This window comes from Chelonoidis abingdonii, chromosome 11 (assembly GCF_003597395.2).
Source record: "Chelonoidis abingdonii isolate Lonesome George chromosome 11, CheloAbing_2.0, whole genome shotgun sequence".
Taxonomy (NCBI): domain Eukaryota; kingdom Metazoa; phylum Chordata; order Testudines; family Testudinidae; genus Chelonoidis; species Chelonoidis abingdonii.
The window spans coordinates 41,986,518-42,001,363 of NC_133779.1; the positions used below are offsets into that span (position 1 = coordinate 41,986,518).

Here is a 14,846-nt window from a genome sequence, read left to right on the forward strand (position 1 = left end):
TAGGAACAGCATCTTGCCTGGCACAAGCAGGCCCCCCTCACCCATGTATCCCACAGCACCAGTCCAACAGGGCCCAGGTTCTGGCGGTTTGCTCCTCTGCCTGGCGTGGGGGGAGAGGGGGAGCTATGTGCCAATAGAGCACTGGGGGGAGGGGGGGCTGTGCCCCAGGTGGAGGGGGACACAGGGGCTGCTGGCAGGAGGGCAGGCGGCCAGTTCCTGCGAGTGTTTTAAATAGTTTAGAACCGCGGGGGCGTCTGGCTCTCTGCGCCGGGACGTCCGAGCCGATCACACGCTCATTGTCATGCTGGGCGAGTACTAGAGAGACGGGAGACACCAGAGCGTTAGCAGGCAGGGGGAGCCAGGGCAGCTCACACCTCGGGGAGGCTCCTCCAGCGCAGGGCCCCCACCGCCGGTCCAACCATGCCAGGCTTGTTCTTCCAGGGGGTGGCTGATGCCTTGCAGCTGCCCCGCCCGCCCCGGGAGCCCCGCCCGCCCCGCCCTCTCCGCCTGCCCGGCGGGCCCACACCGTCCCTTACACTGTCGCTTTGGAAGGGGTTTAAGAAGGTGCCGCCCATCTCGCCGTCGTCCCGTGGAGTCCCGGGCGGGTTGCTCAGCCCAGCCATGTTACTTGGTGAGCTCTGCAGGGGCACAGGAAAGCCCGGGTTAGAGTGGGAGGCTGCTGGCCCCAGGGGTGAAAGGCCAACAGCTCCCAGCAGCACTGGGTGGGGCCCATGTGCAGAGTCACCCCCCTCGTGCTCAGGAGAAGGCAGGGATGCACCCCCAGCAGCTGGCAGGACCCTGACCCTTTAAAAGGGAGATACACAGACCGCCCACCCTGGGAGGGGGCTGGGGGTGCCCCAGGGAGCAGTTCAGCCCAGGGGAACCCCCATAGGGAGTGGGTGGAAGTGGGGTGCTGTGCTCTCACCTTTGGCAGCCCGTCCATGTCGCCAGAGCCTGGAAGGACAAGCAGGTCCTGTTAGCAGTGCCCAATACCAGGTAACAGTACCCCCTGCCCCACCTCCTAGGGACCCCAGGCTATGCTGCAGTCTCAGCCCTACTCAGCAGAAGGGCTACTGCCATCACCCCCAACATAGGTAAGGCCTTTATGGCCTCTCTGCCTCAGTTTCCCCCTGCACCATCAGAAGTGATGCTAACTTGCTGGGGCGGGTAGGGGAGCCGCTGACACAGGCAGCCTCCTGGGGGTGGTGCTGGCCCATAGGCCACTGCGGCTGCAGAGCTAGGGGCTGAGCCCCCCGCCCCCCCCGGGGAGGCTGGGGCAGATCTGAGTGCATGGGCCAGAACCACAGAGCTCCCAGCCTGGCACACCAGGGATAGCACCAAGGGAGAGAAAGGGACCTGCCCACAAACAGTCAGGGCACAGCCAGGTCCAGGATCCAGGCTGGGGGGCGGGCCTCAGGTGTCCTGCTGTCCCTCTGCTCGTGTGGGCAGTGCAGGCCCTGGTGGCCAAGAGGCCGTGCTACCCACCTAAGGATCCATTCATGTGATGGGGCTCCATTGCATTCATGCCTCCCATGGGCCCATCGGGCCCAGGCCCCATGGGGAACTGCAAGGAAAAGGGAGCGCGTCAGTGCTGGGCACAGGCTTCCCAGGCGTAGTGGGGCAGGGGGCCAGGGCTCCGTGCATGAGCTGATGGGAGTGGAGGGGAAATGGGTGCAGGGCCTCAGGGATGTGCCCACCATTGCTCTGGCCTCTGGTACGCCCTGGGGCTGCCCGGAGGCCGCATAGTGCTGCATAGAACCCCCAGGTACCGCAGACCTGGCCTGCCGCAGGGTGGCCAGCCAGCCATGCCAATGGCCACCAACCACCCAGCAGAGCCCTCCTTGTCCCCCCACAACATCCCGCATGCCCAAGGGCAGCAGGGATGGAGAGGGGGGCCTCGGTGGAGCTGTGGGAAGGGGGAGCCCAGGGCTGGCCTGGCAGGGGTCCGTGGGGCAAGGGGCACCATCGGAGCTGTGGGAAGGGGGAGCCCAAGCCTGGCCTGGCCTGGCAGGGCTCTGTGGGGCGGGAGCCACTGGCAGAGCTGTGGGATGGGGGAGCCCAGGGCTGGGCTGGCAGGGGTCCGTGAGGCGGGGGGCACCGGCGGAGCTGTGGGAAGGGGGAGCCCAGGGCTGGCCTGGCAGGGGTCCGTGGGGCAAGGGGCACCATCGGAGCTGTGGGAAGGGGGAGCCCAGGGCTGGACTGGCAGGGCTCTGTGGGGCGGGGGGCACCGGTGGAGCTGTGGGAAGGAGGAGCCCAGGCCTGGCCTGGCAGGGGTCCGTGGGGTGGGGGGCCTCGGCAGAGTTGTGGGAAGGGGAAGCACAAGCCTGCCCTGGCCTGGCAGGGCTCTGTGGGGCAGGGGCCACTGGCAGAGCTGTGGGATGGGGGAGCCCAGGGCTGGGCTGGCAGGGGTCCGTGAGGCGGGGGGCACCGGCAGAGCTGTGAGAAGGGGGAGCCCAGGGTTGGGACTGAGGGGCACTGGCAGAGCATCCCTGGCTGGGCGTTGCTCTCTGTGCCTGTGGCCGGGTCCCCATCAACACTCCTTGGCTGTGGGGTGGGGCAAGGCCTGGGTTGCCCAGAGCTCTCCGTGGCGGGGGCACTGTTGGGGGAACTCACGTTCGGCCGGTTCCCAGCGGGCCCAATGGGGTTCATCATGGTGTACATGTTCTCGCTGGAGTTTGTGGAGTCTGTGGGGGTGCAGAGCGGAGTCAGTGCTGCCAGCCCCACAGAGCACAAGGGGGGGGGGGGCACTGCACAGCCACGCACAAGCTCACCGGGGTTCACTGGCCCTGCAGCCCCCTCCCCGCCCCGCAGCAAGAGGCACAGACGTGTCCGCTGCTTTTACCTTCGCGGCTGGGCAATGCCACCCACCCTGTTCCCCCAGTCCGTCCCTCCTTCCCCACCCCACACCATGCAGACACTTCACCTCCTGGGCTGGGCATGATGGGGGTTCCGGGGGGGCCGCCGCCTCCTGGAGGGCCCTGTGGGAGAAAAGCAAAAGGCACAGGAACCGTTAGAGCCTTGCCCCTGGCGCAGAGCCAGCCTGGGCCCCACGGACAATGCCCCCCCCTGGGCCCGGCTGACACAATCTGCCCCCAAGGTGCAGGGCCTGCGTGCTGGGGTGCAGGGGGTGCTCAGCATGGTGCTGTGGGGCAGAGCACCTCCCTGCCCCCCGATTGCAGCTGCGGTACTCACCACGTAGCTTCCGGGTGATGAGGAGGAGTACGCGATCTGTGGGGGGAAGAGAGGAGACGAGTCAGCACCAAGCACATGGGGAGTGTGTCTGGCCCTGCGCCCTCCCCTGGGCATCGTGCCCAACCCTGTGCCCCCCTGTGCATTGTGCCTGTCTGCACCCCCCACCCCCGTGCATTGTGCCTGGCCCCGTGCCTCCCCCCGTGCGTCCTGCCTGGCCCTGTGACCGCCCCCCCCATGCATCATGCCCGGCCCCATGCCCCGCTGGCCCCATGCCCCGCTGTGCGTCGTGCCCGGCCGTGTCCCCTCCGTGCATTGTACCCGGCTGCACCCCCCATCCCCATCCCCCTGTGCATCGTGCCCGGCCATGCGCACCCTCCCATGCACTCTGCCTGGCCCCATGTCCTCCCCCCCATGCATCGTGCCTGGCCCCGTGCCCTGCTGTGTGTCATGCCCACCCCCGTGCCCCCCTGTGCGTTGTGCCTGGCCACATGGCCCCTGTGAGTTGTGCCTGGCCTCCACCGTGCATTGCCCCATGCCCCCCCCACAAGGACTCACAGAGTTGGTGTTGGGGTTTGGCCACGGCGCTCGCCCTCCTGGGCCCCTGAAACACAAAGAGGTGTGAGGCTGGCACTTCCCCAGGGTCCCTGTACCCCGCCCCCGCTGCATGCACCCTGTCCTGCGGGGGGGGGGGGGGGGGGGCTGCACTGGGATCCAAGGTCACTGGGGGTGGGGCAGGGTGGCACGAGCAGCTGGGACACTTGGATGGTTTGTGGAGATGCCCAGTTTCCCCACCAGCCATGGACTCCCCCAGACAGCCATCCCCCCAAAACCTGTCCCCCCCTCCCCAGATCTGTGTGTCTGTCCAGGGTATCTGATGGTGCTGGGACAGCCTGGACTCCTGCCAATTGCTCAGGCTCTGCTAGGCAGCATGGGGTGGGGTGGGGGGCGTGCTGGGTGCTGGCCAGGGGTCACTGCCAGGAGCCAGGCTGCAGGCCCCAGCCCGTGGCCAGGAGCAGACGGGCGGCATCCTGCTGGGCTGGGACCTCTGCCCAGTGCTAGGGAGCCTCATCTGCACCATCTGGTGCAGGGCCAGGCCCCCAGTGGCCCCTGGCCCATCCTGCAGGCACTGGGCTGGCTCTGTGTCCCTCCTTGTGGGTCGTGGGGGGCAGGGAGGTGTGGCTGGGGCACAGGGGGAGGAGAGGGGCCTTACATGTTCATGGTGGGCATGCCAGGGCCGCCCAGCGAGTTGGGCGGGGGCCGCATCCCGCTGCTGTAGTTCTGCAAGAGAGGAGCAGGAGCGAGCTGAGTGTGTGGCGGGGGAGACGGGCCCAACCGCTGAGGGGCTGCATTAGCCCAGTCATACCGAACCAAGGGGTCCAGGCTCCAGCCCCTCCCCCCATACCCACTCCCCTCCCAGAGCCAGAGAGAGAACCCAGGCGTCCTGGCTCCAGCCCCTCCCCCCACACCCACTCCCCTCCCAGAGCCAGAGAGAGAACCCAGGTGTCCTGGTTCCCAGACCTGTGCCCATGCTGCCCCATCTCCTCCCCTCCCCTCCCCTCTGGGATGTTGCTGTGGGTCCAGCAGCAGTTCCCAGCACTCCCGGATCACGGCGCTGCACAGCAGGGCTGGGCCAGAACCCCGCCGGGGGGGGGGGGGGCAGGTAAAAGGCTCCCCTGAAAACACCCACCTGAGGAAACCATCCACCGCCTGCCTCGTCAGGGGGTCATCCCGTGCATCGCGCCCCCATTCGATGCCCTGTGCAAAGGAGAGGCGAGGCTGACAAGGCAGACAGCACAACCGCCCGAACCCCACTTCTGGGCAGTCGGCTCCTAACCCCCAACCCTCTTACAGTCAGAGGCTCTGATCCCCACCTCGCTCGCACCACCCACTTAGGCATCGGCTCCTGAACCCCCAACACCCCACTCCACAGCTCTGCTCCTCCAATCTCCTTCAACCCCGCCATTCAAGGGCTGGCTCCTTGAACCCCCAACCCACCACTCCCAGGCTCTGCTCCCCAATCCTCAACCCCCCTACTCAGGACATGGCTCCCTGAACCACCAACCCTCCACCCAGAGTCTGCTCCCCTCCTAGCTAATCACCCCCTACTTCCAGACATGGCTGCTGAACCCCCCAACCCTCCACTCCCAGAGCTGCCCGCACAATCTCCTTCAACCTCCCACTTCTGGGCATGGTCTCTGAACCCCCCAACCGCTCCATTCCACAGCTCTGCTCCTCAATCTCCTTCAACATCCCACTTCTGGGATGGTCCTGAACCCCCCACCTCACTCCCAGAGCCTCCCACCTCCTTCAAACCGCCCCCTACTCGGACATGGCTCCTGAACCCCCCAAACCCTCCACTCCCAGAGCTCTGCTCCTCCAATCTCCTTCAACCCCCCACTTCCGGGTCATGGCTCCCTGAACCCCCAACCCTCCACTCCCACAGCTCTGCTCCTCCAATCTCCTTCAACCCCCCACTTCCGAGACATGGCTCCCTGAACCCCCCAACCCCCCACTCCCAGAGCTCTGCTCCCCTGACCTCCCTCAACCCCACTTCTGCCCCCCCATGGGGCTCTGCTTCCCCCATGGAGTCCCCAGCACTGAGTCCCCCAGCACTGAGAGAGGACACCCAGTGAGGGGTCATAATCCCAAGATGCCCTCCCAGTGCAAGGCCTCATCCTTCCCCACAGAGACTGGGGGGGCTGCTCCTGGGCTAGGCTGTGAGGGGCTTCCACTTTCCTCCTGGGGGCTCCTGTCTCTTCGCAGTGAAGGGTCCCCCCTTGGGGGAGGGGCTGCTCCCAGCCAGGGCCCAGGTCTCCTCCCTGGTGGCTGACCCACTCATGTCCGGCTGGTGCCCCAGAGTTGGGGGCCCACAGGGCTTGAGATGGCTGGGGAGAGGGGGCAGCAGACCGGAGACCCTGTGGCGGGGAGGGGCCCGCAGGCAGCATGACTCACCCTGCGATCTCGTGCTGGGGTCCATGCTGTTGGGCAGCAGCGGCTGGGAACCTGGGACCCCCACGGGCGGCTGCAGGAACAGAAAGGCCATGAGCCTGGAGCTGCAGCCATCAGGAGGGAAAGGCATGGACCAGGCTCCCCCTGGGGAAGGAGCACCCCCACTTCCCAGGGAAATGGCACAGACCGACCCCCTCCTCACTCCACCCCGGGGAAGGAGCACAGACTGACACCTCCCCCGCACTCCACCCCGGGGAAGGAGGACAGACTGACCCCCCCGTCACTCCACCCTGGGGAAGAAGCACTGACCGACACCACCCCCCTGCGCTCCACCCCGGGGAAGGGGCACAGACTGACCCCCCCCGCACTCCACCCTGGGGAAGGACCACAGACTGACCCCCCACGCTCCATCCCAGGGAAGGAGCACAGACTGACTCCCACTTCACTCCACCATGGGGGAGGAGCACAGACCGACGCACCCCCTCCGCACTCCACCCTGGGGGAAGGAGGACAGACTGACCCCACCGTCACTCCACCCTGGGGAAGAAGCACTGACTGACACCACTCCCCTGCGCTCCACCCCGGGGAAGGAGGACAGACTGACACCCCTGTCACTCCACCCTGGGGAAGAAGCACTGACCGACACCACCCCCTCGCGCTCCACCCCGGGGAAGGACAGACTGACACCCCCCTGTCACTCCACCCCAGGGAAGGAGGACAGACTGATCCCCCCGTCACTCCACCCTGAAGAAGCACTGACTGACACCACCCCCCCGCGCTCCACCCCGGGGAAGGAGGACAGACTGACACCCCCATCACTCCACCCTGGGGAAGAAGCACTGACCGACACCACCCCCTCGCGCTCCACCCTGAGGAAGGAGCACAGACTGACCCCCCGTCACTCCACCCCAGGGAAGGAGCACTGACCGACCCCCGCTCTCACTCCACCCTGAGGAAGGAGCACAGACTGAGCCCCACTTCACTCCACCCTGGGGAAGGTGGACTTAGCCCTCGGGTGACCCGCCCGAAGAGGTCCCCAGCTCTCAGGGTCCTGGGCGCATCTCACCTGGTTCGGCATGCGGAGCGAGGGCCGGGGGCCGCCGGGGTAGCGAGGAGACATGAAAGGCTGCAAGAGACAGAGAAGGGGGGCAGGTGAGAGCACATCTCCAGAGCCCAGCCAGGGCGGGCCACGAGAACGGAGCCCCCAGGGCGAGTGCTGGGCTTGTCTGGGCAGGGATGCCTGAGCTGGGAGCTTGCCCGCTGCTCAGGGGGGCCTAACCGCAAGCAGTGATGTGTGGCCCGGCTAGCGGCTGCAAGGCAGGAACCCAGGTGTCCAGGCCCAGCCAGACCAGATGCACCCAGCATTCCCCGTCCCACGGCCTTGGGTAAGCAAGAGGCTTGCTGCCTGCAGGGGACGGGCCAGGGCACATGGGGAGTGGAGCTCACTGCCTGTCCTAGGCCATGCTGAGCCTGTGCTCACGAATGGGTGGAGGGGCCTGAAAATCGGAGTCTGTCGGGCACTGGGCACAGCACTGGGCTGTGTGGCTGCGTGGAGCGGGGTGCAGACAGGGGGCTGGGGTACACCTGGGGATCTCCAAGGGTCTGTGGCAACATCCGCCCATCCTCCAGGCCACAGGGGACCAGAGAGCCTCAGGTGAGTGACCCCATGCAGAGGGGGTGAGTATGCAGGAAGCGGGGGGCAGAGTGGCTTGTGGGGGTGATGCGCACATTGGGTTTTGCAGGCTTCCTCCCCTCATCCCCAGGCCCAGCCTGCTGGGGGGCGGTGGGCCGGCTCGCCCCAGACAGCCTTACCTGGCTGTGGGGCCCCAGCATGGGGGCGGCGGGGTTGTGGGGTGGAGGCTGTGCGTGCGGTGATGGCTGAGAGCCCGGAGGTCCCTTCGAGAGAAACAAACCACAGAGCGTCACAGGAAGGAGGGGCTGGGCCGAGCCCCCATCACCCCTCACCTGCTCCTAGGCCCTGCTGATGGGTCCCTCCCCTTGGGGACTGCCAACCAGAGACCCTCCCCAATGTACCTGAGCTCCCCACTCACCACTGCCTGCCTACTGCCCTGAGCCAGGACACAGGGCCATTGCCCTCCCATGCTGAGCCCCAGCCATCGCCCTGGGTGGGGGGACATGCTGGGGGAGGTGGAGTCTGGAACATGTGGGGGGCAGCCCAGGACCCGAGCACTGGGAGTGGGTGTCTCCAGCTGCCATCAGAGACACTGGTGCCCCAGCGCTGCGGAGCGGGGCAGAAGTGAGGGGAAGCCCCGGGCACCAGTCAGCCTGATGGTCTCATGCCAGTCCCCACATCTACCTGCAGGTGGCAGCAATGCCCGTTTCACCAGTGAGTGTGCGTCACTCCCCCTAACACCCCTCCACAAACGGGGGGCTCTGCACGCCGGGCGTGGCTGGGCAGGGGCAGCTGCGGAGCAATGGGGGGCACCCATTCCCAGGAGTAAGTGGCAAGAGAAAAGCTCCAGCTGGTAGAGCTGAATGTTGGCAGCGCCAGGAGACTCCTGGGGCCGTGGGCACCTGTCTGCGTTCCCAGGAGACTGTCCCTTCAGGGGAAGGTGGAGTTACCCCAGGGCCCCTAGAATGCTGCCCGCCTGACTCTCACCCCATGGGGAGGTGAGGTGCTGTGGGCTGGCCCCAGATCCTGCCCAGACTCAAGTGGAGCCAGTGCCCAGCCAGAGCAGGCCAGGGGTTCGTGCATGGGCAGCATGGCACAGGCTGCACAGTGGCTCCGTGCAGGGCAGGGGAAGTGTCATTGAGACAAGGCTTCGGGCTCCAGCCACGAAAGCCCCTCGCCCTCCCGGACGTCATTGCTACCCTGGCCCTTAGAGCCTCTCCCGCCTCCACCCGCCTACCCGAAGTCCCTAGCATGTTGCCGACAGCCAGCGCATCAGTGCTGTGTGCCCGCAGCCACGGATCTGCGGAGGGGCGCATGTCCCACCCCAGGGCGTTGTGACCTGACTCTGAGCACAGGGCAGGCGCATGAGGAATCAGGCTCCCGTCTCCTCCTCGGGGTGGCGGTGCCAGGACAGGCATGAGGACGCGGCGGAGCCAGCGAGCCCATCCCCACACGGCAGCGCCGCTGGCCCGTATTTAACACTCAGCCTCCCAGGGCTCCTGGCCTAATGGGGAACATATGGCGTCGGCAGCGCTGCAATATTGAGCCGGCTCCCGCCAGGCGGGCTCAGCCAATCCGTTTGCATCGTGTGGGGCTAAATGATGCAATTAATAAAATCATTTTCTATCCAGCTAAGGAGATAACGACTTGGTACAGCAGTGCCTCCCGTTCAGCACCGCCAGCGTCCCGGCAGGCTGGCAGGGGATGGCCAAGGAGGCATGTGGCTGGCTCAACACTAGGGGGCAGCGTCTCCCCACACATCCCTTCCCATCCACCCCCGCTGCCCCCCGCACGGGGAAGCTGGTTGGGCCCAGAGGGTCTGAGCTCAGAGCAGAGCAGCTGCCAATGCCGACACCCGCAGCAATGCCCACACCCCGAACCCCGGCTACACCTGCACCACTCCGTGCAACACCCTCATGCACACCCCAGGCACCCTCCCCATGCACACACCGACCCTGTGCGCCCCCCACCGTGCACATACACTCCTGCATGCACCCCCTCCGCGCACATGCATTTCTGCACACATCTGAGGCATCCTCCCCATGCACACACCAACCCTGTGCGCCCCCCGTGCACACGCACTCCTGCACACACACCCCAGGCACCCTCCCCCTGCACACACTGACCCTGTGCAACCACCCTCATGCACACAGACTCCTGCACACACCAACCCTGTGCGCCCACCTGTGCACATGCACTCCTGCACACACACACCCCAGGCACCCTCCGTGTGCATACACCGACCCTGTGTGCCCCTGTGCACATGCATTCCTGCACACACAACCTCCCTGTGTACACACTGGCCCTGTGCACCCCCTGTGCACACGCACTCCTGCACGCACACACACTCCTGCACACACCCCAGGCACCTTCACCGTGCACACACTGACCCTGTGCACCTCCCAGCTGCACCTTCCTCTATGCCCACAGCATCAGCTCCCCTCCCCGGCTCCACCTCCTCTGCCCACCATGTCTCTAGCAGCTCCACCAGCCTGGCCAGAACCCACCCAGCCTCCATCTCGGGGGCGGGTGAGCCTGAAGCCGACCATGTGTCCTGACACTGCCCAGAGCATGTGCCAGCTGCACAAGCAGCACCTTGGGCTGGGCCCCCTGGAAGCTGCAGCTGGGTATACAGCTCTGATTGCCGGGTGCACGGGCCACGTCCACTGTACCGCAGGGGCCACCCATTCCTACGCACAGGGGGTGCTGGCCACAGAGCAGCAGGACCCTTGTTCCTCAGCACTAGTTCACACCGCTCTGGGTGGCCAGGCAGCTCCAGACTGGAGGCCCAGCAGCCAGGCTTAGGACCCCTCCGCAGCGCAGTGGCTGCTCCTGAACCGCAGCAGGGAAGAGGGAGGGGGGTTCCTGCTTTTGACTCTTCCATCACCCCCCCAACTCCCTGCAACACAGCAGGGCCCCCGTGGGAACAGGCAGCCCTCGGGAGCAGCAAGCTCTGACGGTGGCTTTGGGCACTGCTAGAGGTGCCCAGCAGAGGAACAGTGGTGCCAGCTATGCCCCAGCACTGCAGTGACCCAGCAGAGTCCGCAGCAGCAGGGCCAGGGCAGAGCTGGCAAAGAGTCCCACGGGGTCCCCCTTGGCAGGGCAGAGCTGTGGAGGGCTGGCTGGGTCTCAGAGGGCAGCATGCTGGCTCCCTGGGGTTACCTGACCCCAAGGGAAAGGACTGGGGCTGCCCTCTTCCCCCATAGGGAATCCCTGTGGGGACTGCCCACCCCCGGGCACCTTGTCCCCTGGGCGTTCGCCTGCTCCCCACGGCGCACCACGAGGCCGCGATGCCCCATAGCACGCCATGCAATCAGCCAGCCGCACAGTGGGGCAGGGTACCTGAAAGAAACCGGGTGGCATGGGTCCTCCTGGCATGCCATCATTCGGGGGCATGTTCCCCATCACGGGGCTGGGGGCCGCCGCGGCACTCTGTGGAGAAAGGGCAAAGGTTATCCCGAGGTGTCACACGTTGTCCAAGGCTGGGGAGGGGAGTCTGGGACGGTGGGAGTCAGCCCCCCCGACCCCCCCCAGAAACATGCTGTGCCCCCCACTGCCCAGCCCCGCTCCCAGCCCAAGGGGGGGACAGCCCCCAGGTAACTGCAGTGAAAGGTCAGAAGCCTGGCAGGGAGAGGCCTCTCCAGGTGGGACAGAGTATTGGGGGCCCCTCCATACCCCATGCATGCCCCTCCCTCAGCGCCCCACATGTGCTCCCCACTCCCCATGGCTGTGCTGAGCCCCTCCCCCACTCCCTGGTACTGGTTTGGGCTGGTTCTCATAGGGGAGCGGTTTAATTTGGGGCTTGGGGTGAGCCTCCCCACATATGCTCCCTCTGTTATCCCCCAGAGGCTGTGCTGCTGAACATGCCCTGTGCCCCCGCCCAGCTCTCCCCCCCTCGCTGCCCAGACAGACCCCCACTGCTGGCTGGCCAGTAACAGAACACCTCCTCCAGGGCCGAGGTGGCAACCTGGCCTTGTGAGTATGGCCCAGTCCAGGGAGCCAGGACTCCTGGGTTCTATTCCTGTCACTGCCCCTCCTGGCACCTCCCCTGTCCATGAGTGTGAGCTCTGGGCCGATGCCCACAGACGCTGCTGAGAGACGTGTGCTCTGCCCTGGCTCAGGGTCCTCTGTGAGGAGCCTGAGGCCAATCTTAGCCCTGTGAGGGATCCTGCGCCTGCTATGGGTCCATCCCTTATCCTAGTGGGTTTCCGATCCCAGCAGGGAGGGAACTCACCCTGCTGGGGGCAAGGGGCTATCAGGAGGCAGACGTGCTGGACCATGAGCAGGGTGGCCACAGGCCTGACCTCTCGGCGGGATGGCTTGGTTTTGAACAGCTGGGCTGTCAACCAGGCAAACGAATGACCAGTGTGCCAGGGAAGGGCTGGGAGCTGTCAGTGTGTGGGCTGGGCATGGGGGTGGCACAGAGCGCCAGGGTGGCCACGACCCTGGAGCCAATGCCCCTCTGCTAGGGCGCAGGAGCTCTCGGCACCTGACAGTGCTGCTTGTCTTGGCCAGAGACACTAACTCCTGTGTGGATACAGCCGGTGCCAGCCATGCCCAAGGGCAGCACCCCCTCCTGGGGACAAGGGGGGAGCTCAGCTTCCTTGGGGCGACAACACTCAGGCCAGCCCCTGCAGCCCCACAAGTGGGGAGAAGCCAGGTGTTTGGCCTCTGCCCGTGCCCCCAGCAGCTTGGAGGCGGTGGGCCCTTGCTCCCTGGGCACCCTGCTGGGGTCTCAGTGGAGCTGCCAGGAACAGAGGGCTGGAAATGTGTCCCTGCCAATAGCCCAGCCGGCCTAGACGCCTGCCACACCCAGCCGAGGTGCCAGACCCTCGGGGGACACCCCTCCTCCCCAGCCTGCTGCCCCCAGGCACTTGGTGAGGCTCAGGGCCACCACCAGCAAACAAACGCAATTAGGCTCAGCCCGGCGCCTGCTCATTACCGCAGCTGCGATTACCCCTTGGCTCTGGTCCCCATGGTCCCAATGCGCTAATTACGGCCCCTGCCCCAGGTCAGCATCCCTGACTGCCCTCATTACAGATGGCACCGGGGGCACTGACCCCGGGACGTCTGACAGTCAAGGCAGCTGGGGCCACGCTCATGGCCAACATGCAGCTAATTGGATGAAATTAATGGCACTAATTAGCGAGGCATCAGGATGGGGGAACGAACCATCACTCAGGGCTGGGTTGAGCTGGCCCAAGGGGTCCCCACCCAGCACAGACCAGAGCAGGGGACTATCCCAGCTCCCTGCCAATGCCCCTCAGTCCTGACTCGCAGCCGCTCTGCTCTGCCAGCTCAGCTCACTCCCCAACAGGAGGGCGGGTGCAATCTCCTTACCTGCCAGAGTGCTGGGGGCTGTGGGAACAGGTGGGGAGCAACCAGCAGCCACTTTCTGCTCCAAGATCCCCCCCACCTGCCCCCACCATGCACCAAAGGGCGCTCCAGACTAAGCACCTCCCTCCCAGGCCCCACCTGGCCTGCAACCTCCCTAGTCTGCAATGGGGCAGCGCAGCCCATGGACACTATGGGCCCAAGCAGGCCGTGCCCAGCCAGAGCTCTGCATGCTGGGGCCCATTGGCCAGGGCACCGCCACCGAGGAGCCAGTGAGCGAGTGTCTCCTTGCTCCCAGGCCGTTCAGCAGGACACATCTCAGTACGAGTGAGACAGAAATACATGGAGAATCCAGCCAAAGCTGCCCCCACCCCCAAGTGCAGCCCCCCTCGACAGAGCCCCCACCCCCGCCCAAGGAGTCAGAGCCAGGCCACCTGTGGGGCGGGACACTGCAGGCTTGCGCTGGGCTGTGGGGCAGGCCCACGTGGGTGTGCTGTGTGCAAGGGGGCACACCAGGCCCCGCCGCCCGCGTCCGTCCGAGGGGAGCTATTAAAGCGAAGGAATGCGCTGGCTTTCCGGCTCGGCCCCTCACTGCTCTGCCACAAATGGTTTCAATTTGAAAGGGAGGCGGCTGCTTTCTGCACCTCCATGGCCCTGCTGGGAAAGGGGCCTGCGTAGGGGCTGGGGGGCCCAGAGGCCCTGCTCCATGGGGCTGGCTGAGACACTGCCAAATCCAGGGCCCCATGCAATCTCCCCTCCTCCTCCTGATCCTGTTGTCTCCTGCCCCCAGTGCTGCGATCAGCCCCCTCCATCAGCCCGGAGATTTCCCTTCCGTAAGGCCCCCTCCCCGTCCCATCTCTTGCCTGGACAGGGCCTGCCCCTGACTGGAGCGCTAGGAGTTGCCCCTAGCTGGCCCTACCATGGCCTGGCAGACCCCACCTTTGCTCCTGGGGACACAGCCCAGGCGGGCAGGGATGGCGGCGAACAGGAAGGATGGGTCAGACGAAGTGGGTGACACCTGGGCACGGCGCACAGAGGCAGAGTCTCTGCCCACACAGACAGTGGGAAGGAGCTGAGCAGCCTGACTCTCTTGCCTGGCACCTGGGGCCCAGTGTCCCCCTGCACAGCAGCTGTGAACACCCCAGAATCCCAACAGCAGCATCTGTGCCCACTTGGCCCCAGGGCAGACAGCAAACACAGTGCAGGGCGGGGCCAGGGCCCCCGGTAACTAGTCCTCCGGACAGGACAGACAGATGGAGCAGCAGTGAGGGATGCATACAGGCTCCCTGCTCTGGAACAAAGAGTGTCCAGCTGTGGTGAAAGGAGCCGGGGCTGGCCCAGTAGCGAGTGGGACGGCCACACTTGTTACCAGCGCCAGAAACAGCCAGGCCACGGAGCCCAGATGCCCTGTCCCCTTCCAGAGCCCTATTAGAGCCAGGTTGGGCACACTGGCTGGCCCTGCTCTGGGAGATCAGTCTAGCCATCCCCAGAGCACACCTGCTCTCTCCCCAGCAGCAACTTGAGCATGACTCACCCAAGGCCAGGGTCCCCCCATCTCACCTGCCAAGCCCTGGGGGAGGCTGCAGCTGTGGCTCATAGATTCATAGACCCCTGTGCTCAAGAGGTCATCGAGTCCAGTCCCCTGCCCTCATGGCAGGACCAAATACTGTCTAGACCATCCCTGATAGACATTTATCTAACCTCCTCTTAAATATCTCCAGAGATGGAGATTCCACAA

At 65.7% G+C, this 14,846-nt stretch overlaps 1 protein-coding gene across 1 annotated transcript in view; it reads right to left on the reverse strand.

Annotated features, from left to right (window-relative positions):
• Nucleotides 1-189: 189 nt before the first annotated feature.
• SSBP4 (single stranded DNA binding protein 4) overlaps nt 190-14,846 on the reverse strand; it is a 34,977-nt gene continuing 20,320 nt past the window's right edge. The window contains exons 2-15 of the mRNA XM_075071365.1: nt 11,117-11,206; nt 7,954-8,037; nt 7,208-7,267; nt 6,107-6,214; nt 4,880-4,947; nt 4,403-4,582; nt 3,748-3,793; nt 3,193-3,228; nt 2,924-2,978; nt 2,614-2,684; nt 1,486-1,564; nt 926-954; nt 537-638; nt 190-315 (exon numbers count right to left, since the gene is read on the reverse strand). Coding sequence (XP_074927466.1) covers nt 286-315; nt 537-638; nt 926-954; nt 1,486-1,564; nt 2,614-2,684; nt 2,924-2,978; nt 3,193-3,228; nt 3,748-3,793; nt 4,403-4,582; nt 4,880-4,947; nt 6,107-6,214; nt 7,208-7,267; nt 7,954-8,037; nt 11,117-11,179 — 1,011 coding nt within the window. The 5' untranslated portion in view covers nt 11,180-11,206 and the 3' untranslated portion in view covers nt 190-285. The remainder of the gene's footprint in view (nt 316-536; nt 639-925; nt 955-1,485; nt 1,565-2,613; nt 2,685-2,923; nt 2,979-3,192; nt 3,229-3,747; nt 3,794-4,402; nt 4,583-4,879; nt 4,948-6,106; nt 6,215-7,207; nt 7,268-7,953; nt 8,038-11,116; nt 11,207-14,846) is intronic.